This window comes from Falco rusticolus, chromosome 15 (assembly GCF_015220075.1).
Source record: "Falco rusticolus isolate bFalRus1 chromosome 15, bFalRus1.pri, whole genome shotgun sequence".
Taxonomy (NCBI): domain Eukaryota; kingdom Metazoa; phylum Chordata; class Aves; order Falconiformes; family Falconidae; genus Falco; species Falco rusticolus.
Window position 1 is genome coordinate 7,572,366 of NC_051201.1, and position 21,758 is coordinate 7,594,123.

At 39.5% G+C, this 21,758-nt stretch overlaps 1 protein-coding gene across 3 annotated transcripts in view; it reads left to right on the forward strand.

The window, feature by feature from the left end:
• Positions 1–18,219, forward strand: part of ADAMTS18 (ADAM metallopeptidase with thrombospondin type 1 motif 18) — a 79,901-nt gene extending 61,682 nt beyond the window's left edge. For all 3 annotated transcript variants that reach the window (XM_037409559.1, XM_037409562.1, XM_037409563.1), the window contains 7 exons: positions 1,572–1,713; positions 3,250–3,376; positions 7,802–8,006; positions 10,322–10,513; positions 10,888–11,097; positions 12,529–12,676; positions 16,201–18,219. In XM_037409559.1, coding sequence (XP_037265456.1) covers positions 1,572–1,713; positions 3,250–3,376; positions 7,802–8,006; positions 10,322–10,513; positions 10,888–11,097; positions 12,529–12,676; positions 16,201–16,316 — 1,140 coding nt within the window. In that variant the 3' untranslated portion in view covers positions 16,317–18,219. The remainder of the gene's footprint in view (positions 1–1,571; positions 1,714–3,249; positions 3,377–7,801; positions 8,007–10,321; positions 10,514–10,887; positions 11,098–12,528; positions 12,677–16,200) is intronic.
• The last annotated feature ends 3,539 nt before the right edge of the window (positions 18,220–21,758 follow it).

The following is a 21,758-nucleotide window of genomic DNA, read 5'->3' on the forward strand; positions in this document are numbered from 1 at the left end:
ATACTTTAAAAGCCTTGGGTACATTTCAAAGTGTTATTATATTTCTTGATCTTAAACAATATAAATGTAAGTTTGTTGTTATTTTATGAAACCAGTCTATACAAAGATCACTTCTACCTACATGGATTGCTTAAGTACTCAGGTTAGACATCGTGTGACCATAACCGGTATTTCATTAATATTTTGAATGGTTTGAGTCATTAACATAGACTGAACTTGCACTTGAAATGCTAGTGCTTATCAAAAAAGTATAGGTAGGAACAGAGGTTCACTGCACCTGCTCTTTATATTACTATGACCAGATCCATATTGGTGAAGAATTAAAACTTAATAGAGCTCTGAAACTGCAAACTCTTGCACTTTTTGTGTTAAGAAAGAATATAAATGCACTTCTTTGCCAAAAGTTTCTAAAATAAATGTTGTTAAATAGAAGTTTCTCCTCAAATTTAGGTATGTGTCAGATGTTCATGCATCTTGCACTGATTATAATTCAGACTTGAAATGAATATAGTGAATTTTAGAAAGTTGCCTACATGAAAACTGAAATGTAATTCACCACTAAAATAGTACAACCCTGAGAGCTAGGCTCTGTGAGTTATACGACAAAAATTGTTATTATAGTCAGTAATCACACTTTTATAAACTTTCTGACACGTTATGCTAAAATCATGAATAAAATATTTTTCCAGTCCTTTTTTCCTTGTTGACAACCAGGGATGGGTCCTTTCCTGGACTGAAGCTCTACCGGCTCCAATCATCAAAAGAAAAATCCCAGCTGAAGGTCTTCCAAACAAAATTTATCACCAGTCTGCATAGAAAATCATTTATATAGGGAAAAAAAATAATCTATTTTATATGCTCAGCCTCAAGAATTTAGGAAGCCATCTCTAACCATCTCTATTCCCAGTCCCCGCACAGCTATACTGTTTGCTAAGGCTTCTTTTATTAAAGCATTTGAGTCCTGCTTACCCAATGGGCAAAGGCTTCTTCATTCATGGAAGGCACTGTGGAAGGATCAGCTTGCCTGGACTTTGCTTACTAAAAGAGCGGAAACTTCTCCCACCCCCAAGATCTTTAATCCACTCATTGCACTACCACAGGCAAACTCCAGCACCTGCCAGTGGGCCCCAGTGAAGGCAGGGACCCCCTTGTTAAGAGCCAGTTGCAGGAGCAGAGCGCTGAGAGCTTGGGGCAGGGACTAACACTGCATTGCCAAAAGGCTGGATGACATTTCGTGTCCACTGAAGGCATTTCTGCTTCACCAATCCAGTCAAGTGCCTTCTGATTTAAAGGGGTGTTATGCCGAACTGTGTATTTCTGCAATTTTCTGCTGTACATCCTGCAGGTGTTAGTCCAAGCAAACACTTTGCTGTTTAGGAATTACTTTGATGGTTTTAAGTTTATGCAAAAAATAAGTCTCCTGAAAATTCTTTCAGAAGCATGACATGTCTAACTATCTTCTGTATCACGTTTACTTCCTCTTGCTTTAGATTGACAGAATACTTTTCTTTTTTTTTCTTTTTACCCCCTCCTTTTTTTTTTTTAATTGAACCCCAAATACCCCTCTATAGATCCTGTTACAAGGTAAAAATCCTGGGATTGCTTGGGAATATACTTTTTCCAAAACCAACAATGAAAACAAGACATCCGTCAAAACGCATAGCTACTCCTGGGTGACCGTGCAGTCAGAGTGCTCAGCTACTTGTGGTGGTGGTAGGTAACTTTCTCATTGCCAGTCCTCTTGTTCATTTTTTTAAAGCTTCTTCAGCATTTCAGCTGCCTTTAATTTTGCAAACATGTATCTATACATACAGAGGGGTTACATTGAACACCTGGTCCTTATTTTTTTATCTAACAACTTATAACATAGGTGAAGGGCCTTCTTACTATCTTTATAGTAAAAAAAAAAAAAAAAAATTATTCATGCCAGTCTCAATTCATGTCACTCAGAGTGACTCAGTCTTTTTTTTTTTAGGTCAGTCTGTTGATATCTTGCTGTTGAAGTAATGTGGGAATTAAATATGTGCTTTATTGTTGTAATTTGGGAATACAGAAAGATACCAAATAATGAGTAAAATTTACCTTATGTGTAGAGAGTAACTGAAGACTAAAATATTATCAAGACCTTTACTGACAGTTGCACCCTGATCTTCTCACTGTTTAATTACAAATATTTCAGTTCTGCCAGGTCCAAGTCTGAAAGTCTACGTTAGCTAAGGGGTTTTTATTACCTTATTCCTCTAGTTACTTGCTTTGCACAGACCATCTATTTGTTTTTCCAAATCCTGGATGTTCTGTCAATGAAACTGGGATGCAATGAAAGCAGAAAATTGCCAAGTGGGAAGTCCTGAAAAAAGACTTGAGAATTAAAATTTATGTGGCCGTAAAATTAGAACTGGGTGATATAAATAAGACTACATGATGGAGTTGTCTTTAATACCAAAGAATAGGACTAGGTAAGCAAGGAAATGCCATGTTATGCTCCTGTATTGGCAAAAAAGTCCAGGTGAAATGCAGCGATACCTTGCTAGTGTTTGTCAGACTTCACAGCATCTCAGTAAACAGTTCATGGAAGAAAGACCCACCAGGAGCAGCACAGACATAAAATATGACAACTGTATTTTTCTTGCTTCCCTATAAAACAAATGAAGGTTGCAGCATGAATATAAAGATGATGGGAACAACTGTGTTTCCAGACTTGGCTTGCTGTGCCCAATGAACCGTGTGTGAGGTGAATTAGACCTCTCAATTAAAAGAGAAATTACAAAATCACTTCATCTCTTGAGGCATTTGTAGCCTTCTCTGTAATCTGTCCTGATGTTGACACTAGACAAGAGTTTAAGTACAGGGCCCTGCAGAACTGAAGTCTGTGAAGATATGCTGTACAAAGTTGCAGAATGTTTTGTTGCAGTTTGCCACTGCATGCGGAGAGCTTTAAATAAGCATTGCTAGTTTCTGCAGGGAATTAGGATTTGAAGAATTACTAATTTTTGCTGGGGGAAGATTCTGCAAATATGCTGTTTGTAACTAAAATGTTTCATCTGGCTTCAATAGTACCTGTGTTACAGAGAAGAAAGTTAATGTTAAAAACATGTTGCCAAATTAAATCCTATTTTATTTAGTTCAAGTCAGTGGAATTGTACCAAGGATGAGCTTGGACTTGTTGCGTTAAAATTCTTCCCTATTACTTTTTCTCTTATTTTTTGAGTAAACGTTTGTTTTACTGTGTTTTTTCTAATACTTTCATAGGACATATTACAGCAAAAGCAATCTGTTTAGAAGAGCATCGTGCACGAGTTAATTCCTCATTTTGTGGCCCAAGGACGAAGCCTTTAACTGAAACAAAACTATGCAATACTAATCCCTGCCCAGCATAGTAAGTGCTCTTTATTTTTTGTACCTTTTTGCTGTGCCTTACGACTGTTTGCCATGAAAGAAGTCCTCTCTGATAGGCCCACAGAACTGTATGGCCTGCCAGATGAAGCCACTTTTATTCTGTAACTTGTAGTTGTTTAACTGTAACTAAGTAATTGTTTAAAAATGTTAGTTGTGTAGGCTTCTGCCCAACGATAATAATAGAGGCGGTATTTCTAATGTTGCTAAGCAAGACCTCCTGAGGATTGCTTGCAGCTCTGTCACCATGCTGGGGTTAGCTATGTGACACTGAGTAAATCTAAGTTGCTTCGAGGCCCATTCTGCCACCTCTACTCACCTTGAATCAATAAGACCATTTCCTGAGTAAAGTGCACCTCCCCATGTGGAAGCTTGGCCCCGTGACTCAGATTCCACATATTAGATTAGGTTAAAAGAATCTTGTGAAGTGTAATTAGTGATTTTTGGACAAAATGTCCCACAGAGTATTATGATACCAAGAAGGACTATCTAAACAAAATAAATCATCAGCAATACTCTGGTGCCCACAAAAATAAATATGAAGACATTGCTGATGTGAACAATCTTATATTCTAAATAACATAAGAAAGGTGAGACGCAAAGGAAGACATTGACATATAGATAAGCATTTAGAATCCAGCTGGTCTAAATCAATAGAGCTTCTTTAAAACCAAGGGAGTTACACTGATTTATAGTAGCTGTAGTAGGGGTCCTTTGGAAAAAAAATAGTTGTGTGCTCATATAATTAGACACAGTATTATGTGGCTTTGAATATAAATGGATAGATTTAAGGACACACTGGCCATCTTTCTTCTGGGTTTTTCCTTTTGGACTCCTGACCTTGCAACCTTAGCATTATTTTAAGTTTGTACTAAAGATCAGGAAAACTATACTAAAGACATTTTGACTTTGAGAACAGGAGGTTTTCTAAAGTGGTATGTTGGAAAAATTAAGAGTGTTTCAGTGGGAAATAAAGACAGTTGAAGACACATTGAAGTGCACAGGCAGCAGAAAGCGGAGGAAAGCTCTAGACCCGGTGTCACCTGCTGGTTTTACTCTGTGGTGATAACAGCAATAGGCGGTAAAAGCAGTTGGCTAAGCCCACTGCCATATTTCATAAAATAACACATTTAATGAAGTTTAATGGGAAGCATTCCTCATCTCCCCCAGTCCAGAAGAGGATGATGGGGCAAAGCAGAAAGACATATGTGTTCTGAAATGGCTTTCTTTTTTACTTACAAATCCATAGTTTGCTATATGTTGAACATGCTAAAAAATAGTCCAGTAATAGTTTGGAATTTCCTGCAAAATTTAAAGATTACAGCAGAATACACAGAATCCAAATGGCAAATTATACACTATGACCACAAAAAAAATAGAGATAAGGTTTATATAATGGTAACACGTGACATGAGAGCCCCATGTTCCTGCTTCAGCAGTTTCCTTAGACTGCGTTTAGCCACATGATTTTCTCAATACCCGTTTTAAGTAATCTTTGTAGCCAAATGCAATCTTTTCCTATGTGACTTATCTTCTGCCAGAATTATTTTTATGCAATGAACTCAGCATCATGTACACAGAAACGTATTGTCTGTGATGTTCCCAGGAGCCTTTTAAAGCTGTTTATGCTTACCTTGGTTTTGATGTGGCATTGTTACACTACAAAGCTTCACCAAAATCATATTAATTTCTACAAACCATACACAAAACTTCCACTTCTATTAACCAGAGACCCTGATGTATTTTGAACATTCACTGATAGACCTATCACTGAAAATGCTGCTTATCCATTTTGACATGCAATGCAATGTTTTCATGCTGAAATTGCTCTGATACTTTTAGATTTACTATTTTAAAACACAATTAATGACTTGAACCCTAAGAAAGAGTACAAAAAGAAACTGTAAAAGCCCCAAGCCACTTCTAGGAAAAAAACAATTCATCTCACTAATTAATTATTTTAAAAATCCTTAGGATAAATTTTTGTATGGAGGATCTACATGTAGGACCATGTCTTAAATTAACACATTGCCATTCGGCTGAGTGAAACTATGCCAGAATATCTCTGTTGAGGAATCTGCCCAGAAAGTCACAGCATGTAGTATTTCCCATAGAACTGTGACTGCCAACATCAAAAAATGGAGTATTAATAAATACCACAGAGGAAACAAAGAATGCTTAATAGCCAGCAAATAAAGCAAAACCAAATACGGTAGATGAAACGGGCAAGGAAAGGAGGTGAATAATAGATGAGATACAAGCGTGTCAGTTTTGTGACATAAAAGAGGCTCCAGACTTACAAAGGTCAGTGAGGAATAATTACTGCATAAGAACAAAGACTTATTAGTCTGAGTAGGAGCAATCTACTGTCCCAACAGTAAGAATACAGAAAGGCATCAGTACTGTACACTGTTGTTGTTGGATTTCAGAGCTGCCAAATCTGGTCATAATTATTGAGTTATTTGAGCTAATGAAAGATACTCTTGGATCACAGCCCAGATAATCTTGGAAAATGGCAGTTTACTAGAGGACATTAAAGTGGGTTTATTGCCCTCTCCTCCGTGAAGAGGGGAACCTTCTGGGCAGTTATGGTGAATAAACTCTTAAAATGAACACTTTTGGTTGCTCTACCAGTCACCATTTTCAGAAGCATCAAGACAAAGTAATTAAAAGTTGTAAATTGATTAAAACTATAACTTTTTTCCAGAAATTTGTATTGTAATGGTGCAAATACTTATAAATCAAAGAAAAAGGAAACCTTTTACATTTTCTGAAATTACATAACTACTGACTTTTCACATTAATATTTCTTTGTCCTTAAATTAGTGCTTTTTGTATTTCCCACTAGGTTTGGCAGTTACTGAAGTTACTAGACTGAGAGTTGGGATTTCTTCTATTCCCAAAATAGGCTTGTTATGCGTTTTTTACGAATTAAAATTAGCTTTTTTTTCAGGCAGATGTGAACAGACAGGCAAATGGGATGCTGTTCATCTTTCACACAGTAAGAAAAGAAAAGAAAAAAATCTTTCTTGTCATTAAAACTGTGTGTAAGCAGCTATTCCAGTGGCCACAGGAGTGATGCTGTGAGAAACCATGGAAGTAGCATAGGCCAAGCAGTCGGATTTGAGACGAGAACCTTTTCTGTGACATAAATTATTCAAAATTTGTAAAACTGCTGTTTTAAAATCTTAATTTCACTGCTGTGTCTTTGAATAAGAGTTCTCAACTTGAGTAATCATTTAGTCATTCATAATTTTCTTTGTTTCTTCACTTCTACTTTCCTATCTAGTTGTTATTTATGTTCCTACATTGTAAGCCTTCAAGGACAGACACTTGGCTGAACGTTTGCAAAGTGTCACGCAAAGGCTGGGGACTCACTCAGTGCTTCCATCATAGAAATACTGACCAGCTATTGACATTGAACTTATCCGGAGCTCTTGGCAATAATTATTTGGTTTGGGTAACTGAAGTGTGCCTGTGACTGGATTACAGATTTGCCAACAGCTTTTGCTGATTAAATTTCCTCTGTTTTATTTAATTCTTTATCATCTGTCTGCCAAATTTATTCATCTAAGGGCATTTAAATCCTCAAGATACTAATGACAGGACTGCTGATTTTAGCAAGGAAGTTCTTTTTTTGTGAAAAGAGGCTGGTAAGGTTTGACATGCATACCACTGGAGAGCACCATGGCAACATTTGTTGCCCCGTGTGAGTATCTCTATGCAGAAATGCATTGGGAGGTGCATGCTCAGCTGCATTGGGCTCATTCTTTCCCTGCCATGCCAGACTTTTCCTTATATCAGCTTAGGTGATAGGAAAAAAAAGGGAAAAAATGCAACAACACAGGGCAGAACTTTCCAATAATGGAATCTCACCAATTTACAGGTCTCTCTGACTTCTTTGTTTGGCCTCAGGTCTGTTAGTCTATTCAGAGGTCTCTTCAGCAGCTGAAGTGACAAAAGTGATCATCCTACCATTTATTTTCCTGTTTTAGACAGATTTTTTCAATTAGAAGCATAGACACAGTTAAAAATGAATGGTGAATTGTTAGCCAGACCCTCAGATCTTCTAGATACTCCACCAGCCTCAATGGCAGCATCTCTCAGTCCCCATGGAACTCCAGACTCCAGGTCAGATCCATAGGCAAGCTGGTTCTGGTAGGTGAGAACTGTAAATAAGTAATACTAGTTTTTCTAGTTGTGTGACTTACATTTCATCTCTAGCAAAATGTTCTATGCTTTGAAGATAGATTGTCTAACTACTGCTTTTTGATTGCTTCAACATATATCAGGAGAGCAGGCAAAGTAGAATCCCTGAATAATTCACATTTGATAGGTGGCTCCTATGTATTGATTTTATAAAGCCAGTTGGACTCCTGTGTTTCTAACGTACATTTTCTCCTTTAAGCTGGTCAACAGGCGAATGGAGCGCGTGCAGCAAATCGTGTGGAGGAGGGCAACAAAGCCGTCTCGTTCAGTGTGTCCAGAAAAGGGCTTTCCAAAGAGAGGAGGTGGTGGCCCACTCCCTGTGTCCTGTCAGCACCCCTACACAGGTGCAGATGTGCAATAGTCAGGACTGCCCCCCTGAATGGAGCCCTGGCCTATGGTCTCAGGTAATCTGGAGAAAAACTTATGGTTTTGTTTGCTGCCATAATGAAAATATTGCCAAAAACTCTGCCTAAAAAGAACAATACTGCTAATTTTGTGAAGATCACTATTTTGCAAGCAGCTCTGTTCATTGAAAATAATATGTAAACTAGGTATATATTTCAACTAGCCTTCTTAAGTGCTCACAGGAGGGCTTGCCAGAAGTAGACATGTGGTGTCCTTTCTGGCGCATACAAATAGATGGATTTTTTTTCTGGTCTCATAACTTAAGGCTCTATGAATTCTTTAGAGCCATTAACTCCCCTCTGAGATTACTTCCCACAGCCATATTAACTTTTCTCAGAGATGACAGGCAGTCAAGGAATGAAGAAATATTTGGGGTTAGAGCTGCATATTAATGCACACACATATGTGAATTGTGGGCTGATAGATTTGTGATTTACCCATTCACTAATCACTTCTGATCACTTCTGTACTTTTGCCTTTGTTAGAGTAACTGTTCTACTGCAGGTAGAGTACTGTTGCAGTTAATTGCCATGAGGGGCATAAAGGCCCTGGGCAGATTCCTATGTGTACACACCCTGCTTTGCAAACCTGCAAACTGCCTGACATTAGAACAGCCTGAGTTAAAACACATGCATGCTTACACAAAATCATCTCCGCTCTTTCTTTCACTACTACTGATGCTAGTATGGGCTGTTAATGTAAGGATAAACGAAGTACTGGGGAATCTGGGATTTAAGAGAGAGCTGAGAGTACACATATTAAAAGGAGCTACATGATTTTTATTTTTCCATCTTCATTTGGTGAGATTCAAGGTGGATTTAAATTTACTGAAGAATCTACTATTTCTGTGTATACTTCTTGGTACTATTACTCTTTAGGTATTCAAGTACACCTTGCTCTAAGCATTCCCAGCTGAGAAGCACAGTCTGCCTCTCCAAGGGAGCGCACTGTAATGTACAATGACAGACAAGTAACTACCCAAAAGTCTGTCAAAACAGTTTTAAAACTCAAAAAGAAACTTTTTCTTCCAGGGCGTGTAAAGAAAACCTTAGTGTGGCAGATTATAAAAGACAGGTACGATGATTAGAAACTTAAAAAGGAAGAATAAAGTCTTCAAGCACATTCACACCTTCAAACTTTCCTTCTTCTAAAATAATAATAATGATAAAAAAATCAATTTTCCTCCACTTTAGGAGGTGTACAATTCAAGTTGGGATTTTCAAATAAGCCTATGAAAAGTTCACAAGCCCTGCTGAAATGTAGTGAACAGGCTTATTGAACAAGTTAGCGAAGATTTTAAGATTCAGCTGAAAGCTGTTATATCACAGGCTCAAAAGAGTTAAGAGGAAAAAAGTGTCAAATACCCAGCCTTTCCACATAAATCAGAGTAATTTTAAATGAAAAGAATTTTTTGTTTGTTTTGGGGACAAGACTAGAACCACAGACTTTCAGCATGCAGATATTTCTGTTGCATCCTCAGTACAACTCTGCTTTCATGAAATCTTTTATTAATACAGACAGTGATAGTGCAGGATTCTGCCTTGGAATGTGCCCCATAATTGTTAGTAAAAAGAACAATTAGAGAAGGATGCAACAAGGTAGAAGGATGGCAGCGTTATTTCAGGGCTGTTGATTTCTTCATTTCATCAGAAATGGCTCCTTCATGCATTTTGTTGTATGCTAAGGCAATGAAAACTATAGAATGTCTTTTCAACTGATCCGTGGTTCAGCAACGCATACTTATTCACTGGTGACTTGCCCTAAGCTTCAGTTGTAATCCTGGCAATTAAAATATCTTTGGTCAAACTTCTGAACATTGTCTGTATCAGATTCTGTCTTGCAGTGAGATTCATTTGGAGAAGGAGTTGTGTATAAATTCCCTGGGTAGTTTTCTCTGCCTCTATCTCATCCCTGTAGGCCAAGGTGAGGACAAAATAACAAATAGCTGAGAACATCTTGCCATGGGAGATTTGGCAATGGGAGGTTAGAACCAGCTTTCAACTATGCTGTCCAGGGGAAAAAGCATTTTGCTCACAAGTCCAACTTACCTCATCTACGGAAGAGAGATATTACTTATCTGTTCTACGTAGGGGGCTGCAAGAGTTCATAGTTTACATTAAGAAAGCACTTAGAACAATGTTTTCGAAGTGACATACAGATTTTACTGTTATTTACCAACAGAATTTTAAGTTTACTTGTATTATAACGACAGCTGCACAGCACATTAGCCATGGTTTCGATGCTCTGCTGTAAAATACAAATAATGCCAGTTTTCATTTCCTCTAGTTCAAATGAATATTTCTTTCCATCGCAGTGCTCCAAGACTTGTGGGAGAGGCGTTAAGAAACGGGATGTCTACTGCAAAAGTACCGGTTCTCCCAAGGTTCAAATCTTGCCTGAAAATATGTGCAGCAGAGACCATAAACCCGAATCCCAGCAGATGTGTGTGCTAGGACGCTGCCCCAAGAATGACCGACTCCAGTGGGTGATTTCTTCCTGGAGCGAGGTAAAGTGGCGCGGTTACATGGCTCAGCGCCTGCCTTCGCGGAGCTTGGAAATCCTGACTCAGGGACGCGCACAAACCAAGTGGGGGAAAAGCAAGCTGTGCTGTCACGTGGAAATCAGGTGTTCTAGGCAAGCTGCAACAAAGACACAGCTCTATACACCCAGATGTAGTTAGATGCACCTTGATATCATTGTTTTTGAGGACTTTCACTGACCCGGATTCATATTTCAATTTACATTTACAGACATAGTCTTTGTGGATTTAGTTATATAATGCTTTTTTAGTTTTGCATAATTTGGGGTCTGTTTACATAGCACCTTCTCCTTTCTCTGAGTGTGTTTCTATAGATTTAAAAGGTGCATTTTCCTTTGCAGTGCTCAACCTCCTGTGGCCCAGGTGTAAAAAAGCGAGAACTAAAATGCGGTGAGAAAAGCATCCATGGGAAATTGATCACCTTTCCTCAGAGAAGATGTAGAAACATCAAGAAACCAAATGCTGACCTGGAAGAAGCCTGTAACAAGGGAGCCTGTCCCTCACAAATGTATAACATGGTGTCTGGCTGGTACTCCTCACCCTGGCAGCAGGTAGGAACGAGAAACTTTCTCGCCTCTCTCTGCCTGTCCCAGCTAGCACTTTTTTTCCAACACTAGTTTGTGTCTTGGTTTTTATGGAGTTTACAAAAGGAGCAAGTTTCTCTACACTAACTCAAGTAGCATCCCCTAGTGCTTTTCTCTACCCAGCATTAAAGGACAAAACAACGGCAGTGTGACTGCTGACTGTTGGGCAGTGTTCCCCGTAACTAGAAGGTGTGGTTGCAGTGCGGGGCTTAGAGGGCACAAACCTGGAACAGCTGCAGTGTCACAGGCCACTGAATGAACACCAGCTGCAGTGGCCCAGACGCCCGGGAGGCGCACAGTGCTGAAGACCCCACCACTGTGCCTTTGGCAGCGCGAGTCCAAATTCCCCGGGTTTGGGGTTTTTGTATGAACTGCGGTCATATGTTGTGCTATAGTCAAATGTCCGACTGCATGGAGGAGATATCCCCAGGACCGACAGCCCACAGGTGGCTGCGGCATTCACCATTCCCTAAAGAAGGTGATGCTACTCAGCCACTGAAACGTGATGCAGCTGGTCCGTATCCATCATGTACTTTGGTGCAGCTCATTTTTTTTTGTCCTGAAACTGAAGAATGTCACCTAAAATGTTATTCATGCTCACAAGGCACTACATTCCGTGCTCATTTTCTACGGCTTTCTTCTCAGCCTTCTTCAAACTGCACTGTGGTTGAACTGTTACATATCTGTATGGACAATGTATTTGAGCATCTGCACAGATTGCCTGGAATTCCCTAAATACTATGATTAATTACAGGATCAGTCTGTATTTGTTTCTACATTCTTGCAAACAAGCTTCTGTATTTCTGGAACATATCTACTTTATGAGTCACCTATCAATGAGACGCACACTCATTTAATAACATTTACATGAAACAATGTATGCCTGACAATTGTAATCAAATGAAAATGATCACATTTATCTTACAGACAACTTTTCATGAAACACATATAAGTAAAAGGCTTACGCATTTAAAAATAGTTCATAGATCTTCCTGCAAATGCATAGTGTTTTTCCCCAGACACTGCTATAATTATGGTTCCAATGGGAGTTTTATCTCTGTTCAGACAGCAGGATTGGGCCCAGAGGCTCAGAGTTCAAAAGAAATCAGTTTAGACAATCAGGAACAGATTTTCTAAAATGTGCAGTTTCTGTTTCGATGTAAGGAACCAAATTTTCAGCTAAGTCCTTAAATAACCAGACTTTCAGAAGGGAGAACAGATGCACACATCTTTGAAAAGTTGGTTCTGATGGGGGTTTCTGAACAGCAACACATCTGATTCTGACCTGTCTCACTTTGAAAGTCTCATGCAAAGCCCTTGAAAGTTACTCCTTTGGTTTTCATGGGCTCCAAGCGAGTTTTTATAACAAGATGGCTTTTGCTTTTTTCCTCTCTACAGTGTACAGTAACATGTGGAGGGGGAGTGCAAACCCGGAGCGTACAGTGCCTGCGCCAAGGAAGACCAGCTTCTGGGTGCTTGCCCCATCAGAAACCAGCAGTCCTGAGAGCTTGCAATACTAACTTCTGCCCCGTTCCTGTGAAAAGAGGTAAAACTGCTCTACATGCTGCAGCAGGGTTGGGTGCTTAGATCTCTATATCCAGCAAAAATCACCTTTTCCAGTTACACCCACTGAAGATTAGTGTTTGGCACATTCCTTCATAAATGATTTTTTCTCAGTCTTTCCAGCTTTACAGTTACACTCTGATACTACAGCATCTCTCTTCTCAAGGTGAACCCTATTAAAGCGGACTTGAGAGTATAACTGACATAAGAGATTATAAAAACAGGGATAGGTTTTAAAAAAAAAAACCACTTCAAAAAATTATGCCATTTGGTTCTGAGCTACATCTTTATACTACCTTGTTGAGTAACATAGAAGCATCCTATGCTGGTACTGTAATGATTAGAAATAACTTTTGAACTAAGCAGTAAGAATTTGCCTTTTAGTCTTCTGAAGCCCTAGGAGTCCAAAAATGCTTTGTCTAGAATGTACTGCCCTTCTTACTGCTTCTGATCAGCATATGTCGTGCAGTCGGGGAACATGAAATCAAGCTTTGTCCCGACTTGGATGTCTGCTGTATCCCTCTCCACCGCCTCAGTGTGCTTTGCAGTTCTAGAGGAGCAGGAGGAGCAAGAGGTTTTGTGTCACTGAACGATGGAGGGGGCTCCACGCCATACACTGACTTATAAGCTGGTGCACATGGAGGTCCAGGTCTGTCCCATATAACACTAGTTACCTAGGGATGCTAAAGCACTGTCAACGTTAATTTTCAAAACACCGCACATTAACGGTCTTGTTACCATTTCAAAACTGGGAGCTGAAAGTAACCTCTGTAAAACCCAGGCTGGATTGCACGAGAAAGGTGGTAATAATGTTGGGAGCAAAGGTCAGGCTCTGGCCCTGCATCCTGTAAACTGCCATTGGCCAACCACCCCTCATCGGTGCGATTCCCGGCACGCGCTGTGCCCGGTAACCCTGTAAAACCCAGAGGTGTCTTCACAGACCATTCTGCTGCATCAGCTCCAGACATGCAGAGTATCAAACTGATCTATCAGGGGACCCGAATCCAGACAAGGATATATGGATGAAATGGTCCTGAAAGGGATAAGTAAATAGTTCTGCTGTTTTTATAAGCAAATGTTCTTAACACTTCAAATTAACCTTCCTAAAAAAGTTCTGCTGTACTTTGGAGTTTCCGTATTACATCTTTTGTGTCACGATATAGCAAGCACTTTTCTTTCACCCCTGCTTTCCTTTGGTATATTTCATGTCTGGAGTAATGTCTGTTATTAATTTTGGCCTTGGCCTGTTTCTTTCTCTCCTCACATCTGCAGGAGCCCTTTCCCCTTTATTTTAACTGGGTCGTCAGGCTCTAGAGATCAATTATCTCTTCACTGCTCTTTAACTTTCTGTCTAAACCAGCAAAAAGAGAGAGAAGCAGCTGTGCTGGAATCACATTGAAGCAAATCAGTCTCTATTATCAGCCACGCAGCTCCAGCTCACTGATCACAGTCAAGAAATTAATGTTTCAGTGAGAGTTTACACACTTTCCTAGACAAGCTGGGTCATTTCCATCCCTCTGTTAGACGCAGTTACGGTCACCATAACTCCTAGTAAATCCAACTGCTTAAACTGAATGAAAATTTAAACAATATATAAATACTTGAGTAAATAGCAATAAGGAACTGACAGCCTGATCCACATCCATTGAAAGTTTGTGGGACTCTTTGTGTTCATTCCAATGGTTTTTGGATTAGGTTCCAAAAGTAGAGTTTTTGGCCATATCTCTAACGTTAGCATTGCACTCCGATCTTCAAAAAGAGCATAAAGATTTATTAACATTGCTTATATTTTTTTAAACAGTAGTCCTTAATTTTGGAACATTTACCCTTTGATGCCAGGAGAGCTTCTTCCGGACTCGATCAGAACAGGTTTCCTCGCTTTGTGCTGTACATGTTTTTCATCTGTTGTCTGCTCTGGGTCCTCCCAGCGGCAAATTCTGTCTGGTGGACAGTAGGTGAAGTAATGCAAAAGCTGGTCCTGAACTCCCAGTTGCATCCCTGCTGACAATTAAGAACAGAAAGGGAAAGCTGTGGAGTGGAAAGGCTGCAGTCCAGCACCGAGCTTCCTAGTTCCTAGACAACTCTTTGTTCAAGGACAGTGTTTTCTTTCCATAACATTAGCATTTACAGACAGGCTTACTTTTTTAAAAACTGAGGCATTAAAAAATGTTTTTTTAAAAAAATATTATTATTATGAAATTATTTTCTTATTCATTCAAATAAATTTGAGGGTGATAAAGGTATACAAAATCACCTTTGACATCATCTAAAAGGGAATCAAAAAAAGCAACGTGGTGACTAATTAAAGAAGTTCATACAGAGAGACAGAGATGATTCCTGGCCCACAGAATATGAAAAAGTTGCCTGTGCTATGTGTGAGGGAGCATTTGTCTTCGGTGACTCAGCTTAGCTGATCTGAGAATGCAGACAACGGTGGCTAGATTTTTCTTCACTGTCTCCTTGTAAATTCCTTTTATTGACCATGTAAACAGTAGTTCTGAGAGCTGAATGGAATCTTTTCCCATGCTCACAGGAGATTTCAGTTTAGCTATAAATTTTGCTAAACCTCATTTAAATGTCTTACTGCTCTCTCAGACATGGTGAATTTGTTTATAAATCATCTATATGAATCATCACTCTGCTCTTTTAAAGAAACATAAAGCATCCACTACAAAACTGTAGAAAGGAGCAGCTATGAAATGTTTTTAAAGTGACTGGCTGAGCGCATAATAAATATTCTGTACATAAATTTAGTGAAATAAAATCTTAATTGAAAAATATGGTTTATTTGTAGTTATAATTAAAAGCTGCGCTTTTTAGAACTAAACATTGTCAGCCTGTCTCTTTTCCCATTGCAGTTAATTAAGATTTCACCAACATGGCATAGTCAAAGTCCGATTCCTGCCACCTAACTAAAGTGTCTGAGAGATTTCTTAGGCTCCCTGCATGGCCAAAGGGAGAGATATAAGCCCCTTTGGAAACGGTTGTACAGAGTAGGGTCCGTGCGTTCGGATCTCCGTGCATTTTGTGTGTACGTGCATGTACACTCCAAGCTGACGCTACTTTGAGGTGCGGGTAAACTGCACGTGATGTTGACAGCAACAAGCTGTGGAGCAGACTCATTTGTACAAGTAGCTGGCTTTAGAATAACATTTGTAATCAGAGATGGAAATAAAGATTAAGTTTTGTATCCTCTACAGTGGAACTTCCTCCTGTATTTCTGAACTTCAAAGTGTGTTCTAAATTTTTTAGTACCTTTAGCCTCTGACCCTCCATTCACATTAGTTCTATCTCCATCAAATTACCAAATTAAACATCTCTTAACAAATCGAAAAAGAACCCGGCATTTCTCAGATGAAAGCTAGCTCATGGTTCCTCTTCTTTGAGCCGAGTCACCCATCGTGTTTTTACTGTTACCAAATGCATGTAAGCGTGCAGAACTACTGCCCGACTTGTAGGCTTGCTAAAACACAGCCTTACCATATTGCTTGGATTTCTCTCCTTCAGATGATCCTTCTTGCGTGGATTTCTTCACTTGGTGTCATCTGGTACCCCAGCATGGTGTCTGTAACCACAAATTTTATGGCAAGCAATGTTGTAAATCATGCACCAAGAAGAACTGATAGCAGCGTGTTATCTGAACCCTTCAGTGGCAGGATTCTCTTCTTCAATTTATGTTGGAATTAACTTTGCTCTGAGGCAAGACATGGTGCCACATAAACCGCTAATGGAAGAGACTTTTTCTAAGGGAATGTCTGAGGTACAGTAATTGTTGGCTATATGTTGAAAAAGGAATGTTTCTTTCTTTTTTTTTCTTTATTTGCTGACCTCACTAAAGTACAGGGTACTATGGATCACTTGAACACTGAGACTCGAGGGGCAGTTCTTTCCTTAAAAAGTGTCATTTTGCACTGTCGTATGTTATGAGGAAGAAATCAAGGCGCAGAAGCCTTTTCTGGCTAATTTACCAGAACGCAAAGCAAAAGAGATTGGGAGCTTGAGGAGGAAGGTTACAGTGTGGCAGTATGACGAAACACACTATCAAAAGCATTTCCTTTCATATTTTTTTTTATGATACTATCGTCCCAGGGTAAGGAAGCTGTTTACTGCCACTTTCACAGAAAGACATTCAAATGGCTGTTGTCTGGAGAACGCAGCGTCACGCATGTGACCACAAGAAGTAAATAATGCACTACAAAGATATATGGTGCTTCTCTATCAGACTTGCTGCTGGAAAAGCAAGTTTTGCATCATGCTAATTTTTTTATTATTTTGAAGAATTCATCTTCTGCTTTGTGTAGAAACTCAGAGGTGGTTAACTAGTAACTTGAAATGTATTCCTAGAAATATTCAGCATTAGAATATTTGGACTTTTAGTATTGCTGTGTTTCAACTAACTCCAGGAACTCTGATTTACTGAGCTCAATGGTTATGTTTTCAACATTCTAAACTCATTAGATACGTAATTTTAAAGTTTAAACTTGATATTTTAAAGTAGTTTTTTCAGAAGCTAGGTTGTTTGAATACCAAGATACAGAAGAATGTCTTCCTTTTAATCTCAAATCTCTCTGCAAATTTTGATTCATCTGTTACTCAAAGGAAATAACAATATTACAGTCTATTAATTCATGCTAAACTTCTCTAAATAGTTATTTATTCACACAGGTTATATGAAAAAAATGAAAAGATAAGTGGATGGTTTATTCTAATCAAATAAGGTCAATTCTATTTTTATACATCCTCCTAATACTTTTATTTAGTTCAGAATCCACCAGCACACAAAAGAAATGTAAACATAATATTTGTAATCATTCAGTATCAAGATGTTCGGTGACACTATATATCAAAGGGTACAATTTTAAAAGCTTCTGCATTGAAAAAATACCCAACCTATTTGCCAAACCCGTTCTGAGACAGAGCTGTGTTCTACTGTAATTTTCTGGGGAGTGCCTATAAGGGGCATATTTATCTAATTCCACCCAATCCCACAACTTTGATGAATGTAGTTCAGTTTTACTGTTTTTTTAAAGTATCGTTTCAGCATAAGATTAGCCAGCTCAGCACTAATGCCAGACAGTGGTCACTTAAAATTAGCAGTTCCTTCTGCAACAATTTAAATTAAAAACATGTATTCTGTGATACTTTAAGAAAAGATGATTGGAAACATATCTAACCTACACCGCTCTGTCTTGATATTGGACATTGTGTAATTATAACCTTTTTTCTAGGAAAACTGCAAGGGTTTTTTGTTTTGTTTTTATAATTGTGTCCTTTTTATTATTTGATGTAAAATAATTAATTTATTAATGCATAGCTTTTCCTTTCTATTTCTTTGCTCACTTCCTTAAGTGACAACTGAGGAAAGAAAATGGTAGTGTCACAAAGTATGAATTATGGTGTAAAAAAAGCAAAAAATATAAGTGTAATATTTAATTATTTTATAAGCTTTGTAATAAAGTACTCTAACTGTTTCATTATATTTGGAATTGTAAAATTCATGAATAAAATATGGAGGCTATAAGTAAATACCAAGTAATATGAGTGGTGTATGCATTCATTTGCATTTGTGTTGATTGTCCCATAGCATCTTTCAGTAAAACACCACCCTGTTTTCTCCCGCCATGTAACTGACTCCTGTCTGTGACTCTGAGCCCACGCCAGTTCTGTAGCAAGAAAAGCTGCCCCCAAGAAAAGCCTGTTCTTTGGTGCAGTGGAAATTCAGCCACCACAGCTGTGACCTCCCTGCCTAACCGTGCCCCTACCATTCAGGTCTTCTAGGGGTTAACATTGGCAGGGAACCCTCAAAACAGTGGCTCCGGGTGTTAACAAGCCATTATGATGAATGGGATGGAGGTCATTCCTTTCAGGCACTCCATGTCAGCCTATGTGCTAAGGTCATGTGAAACTTCTCTACTTTTGAAGGTCCCATTATACTGGCAAGTGAGGAATGCACGACTGGTTATTCAACAGAGTGAATATATTGTAGTTGCCTTTTAAGAGCAGAAGATGTTTCTCATTTGAATGACTACCCTGCCGTTGTAGCAGCTGGCTTGGACTGTGCCCATTTTGGGCACAAAAAGGCAAAATGGACATAACTTCATGGTTTTATTTTCATAATAACACAAAAGCTAAAATTCACAAAAATACAGTTGCCTGTTTGCAAGACAAAACTGACCTACTGTTTCTCTCGCCAAAGACAGTGGAAACTTGTGTATCACAGAACCAGCACGACTCTTCCCTGCATGTATTTATCTGCAAGGTGTTTTGCAAGATAAGAAGCCTCACTGAACACATTAGGTTTTACAGCCTCTCCCATCTGCCTGGGGATACTTCATTTTTCTGAAAATGACTCGGCTAAGAAGTTTCCAAGCCAATCCCTAGCAGGGATTGCATCAATTCACTGGATCATTTCATTTACGTATTCTCTAACATATATTTGCTGCTTTTCCCTTCATTCACCACCGCTCAGTTCTCTGACAACAGCAAGCTATATCGAGCATCGTTGATAGGAAATACTGAGCATGCTTCTGACTTACAGTATAATCTAGTAGGCGATAATAAGCGATAGATCAGTCCGCTCCTGAAGGATTCCCAGCAAGCGCTCTTTTGAACATGATTTGGACTAGCGATTTAAATAATTAACATGCCCACACAGGAATTCAGACTCTAAACGGCTTTGTGTCCAGGGCTAGAATTTTGGAAATAAAATAAACTGACGGTTGTCACCGAATTACAGAGTTTGAGATGGATGTTGAAAGAGGAAATACTGCATAAAGATGTGCTATTGTGTGGTTGGATCAGCCCCAAGTCCACAACTGTTTTGTTGCTCAGCCCTTACAACGACATTTGGTACACAAAGCTTCGCAGTTTTCTAGAAGTATATTGCTGCAAGGCTCACTTTATAAAGCAGAATGGGGTCTTTTCACAAAGGAATAGCTCCGTTTCCTGTAGTCAGATTTCATCACTCAGGTAAAGGATGCATCTGCCTAAAACTGAAACAGATATTTAATGAATGGCTTGATTGTGTAAATCAAACTCAACTATCTCGGATGCCCAGAAGACATGAAATGTTGGAGACAGATGAATGTTTTTCTGCATGTGGTTTTACGGTAACATAATCCATATCCCATATTTCCCTTATTATTCAGCAAATCCTATTCAAAGCCATCAATAAAATAAATTAACATTATTATTTCTATTGCAATAGAAGTCCAACCCTACCGAGTCACTGGGATCGCGTTGTGTACCACACCGTACACATGTCATGGAAGGCTCATAGCCCCGAGTGCACAATAAGAAACAATAGGAAAAGAACGTGTTAACAGCGAGCTCCTTGTGATCAGGAGAGACAGCGCTGGGTGTGCTCACTGTCTGTCTGGACGCTGCAGAGCATTTCAAAGGCAGCTCCATGCAGATAAGATCTGAAAGAGTAATATTGAGGAACTTTATCTGGACTCTTTTGAAAGCAAACACCGAGCACTGCTGAGGTCTGAGAGGACAGCAGAGGGGAAAGGCAGAGGGGAAAGGCAGAAGGGAAGCAGGGGGACAGTGGAATGAATCAAAAACGGGGTGCAGTCAATGCCGAGTCCTAACGAAGGCAGCGATTACCACCAGAGGAAAGCAGTACATCTGAATCATTTAGACAGCCTGGCAGTTATCGGGGACTACAGAGATTTTGGCAAGGCCATAAGTCTACTTTCCATCAAAAGAAGTTCTGAAATAAGGAGATGCAGGTGCTAGGAAGTACCCTGAATTCCTCCCCAGCCAATAACGTACGAACAGCCTCCAAATCAGGCTGCCCTTCCTGCCTACGTCCTGCACACCGTGCACCGCTATCACAGATATCCTTCATACCTTGCTCTGCAGAACAAGTCCAGGTTAGGGCTGGGCTGGAACACACCCTTCGATGTATATCGCATCCTGAAGTTCTTTACCTCGCAGCAACACTTGCTTCACAGGAGAACAGGCAGTGACAGAGCAGCAGCGGGGTCACACGGATTCTCAGGCTCACGCTGCAAATGGTGCAGATGTGGGCGGCTATTTCCAGCATTTCTATCGCATTGCCCATGGGAAGTCACTGCCTCAGCCCTGGGCAGAGGTAATCACTGGCCAGAAAAGCTCGTCCTCTAACAGCCAACATGCGCCAGGCAGGGCTTAGAGAGGTAGTGGACTTGTTCTCCGTGAGCGATACCAGTGCAGAAACAGCCTGAATGTCCCAGCTGGGCTGGACTAGAGACAAAACCTGAATTTCTCAGTTCACAGGCAATGTAGTAACACCAAACCCAGTTCTCCTCATGCTCCCTGAAGAAAAGCCTCTATCATGGAACCTATACTTCAAGCTACTAAATATTGTGTGTACTTTCTGTTCAACAATAAGAAGTATTCAATCATGAACAGAATCTGTTTTAATTTCTGGGTTCTGCCAAGGGAGCAGGAACCTTCAGCGAAGCCCTAACTTCCAGACTTCCTTTCTAACCATCAAATCAAGCTGTGGTCACCATATATTTCAGTCTTAACACTGTTGCGTACCTACTGCAACTCAAGATAGACCTTTAGTATCCCTTAGGTGACTTGGGCTGCCCAACATTTATTTATTGTGCTGTGTTATGATAACGTTCACTAATCCTTTCATAATAAGGTAGAAGAGCTGACACAAAAACTCATTCAAAAAAGAATATGAAAGGGTTTATAATGAAAATATTTACTCATGAAGTTCTTACCTACGGAAAGCAAACAGATTTCAGACAAAAGCATACATAAGAACTCCCTCTTTGGGATCTTCACCTTCTCAAATTACCATAGTATCTGAATTAGGTCTGTCTAAGAGGAGAAACTGAAGGCATTCTGCCCAAAGCAGGAATCCCTTGCCAACACTCCTGTGCTTCCACAGAAATAACAGCCCTCTACTACCTCTGTTTAGACGATAGTTGAAGATATTCAGGATATCTGCAGAATTCAACAGCTGTACTTGTACAAAATACTTAATCCTATCTATGGTGCCCTTTCCAACCAACTGTCATAGTGCTTTTAGCGTGGTAACGTATTGCGGCCATCCCGAGTCCTCA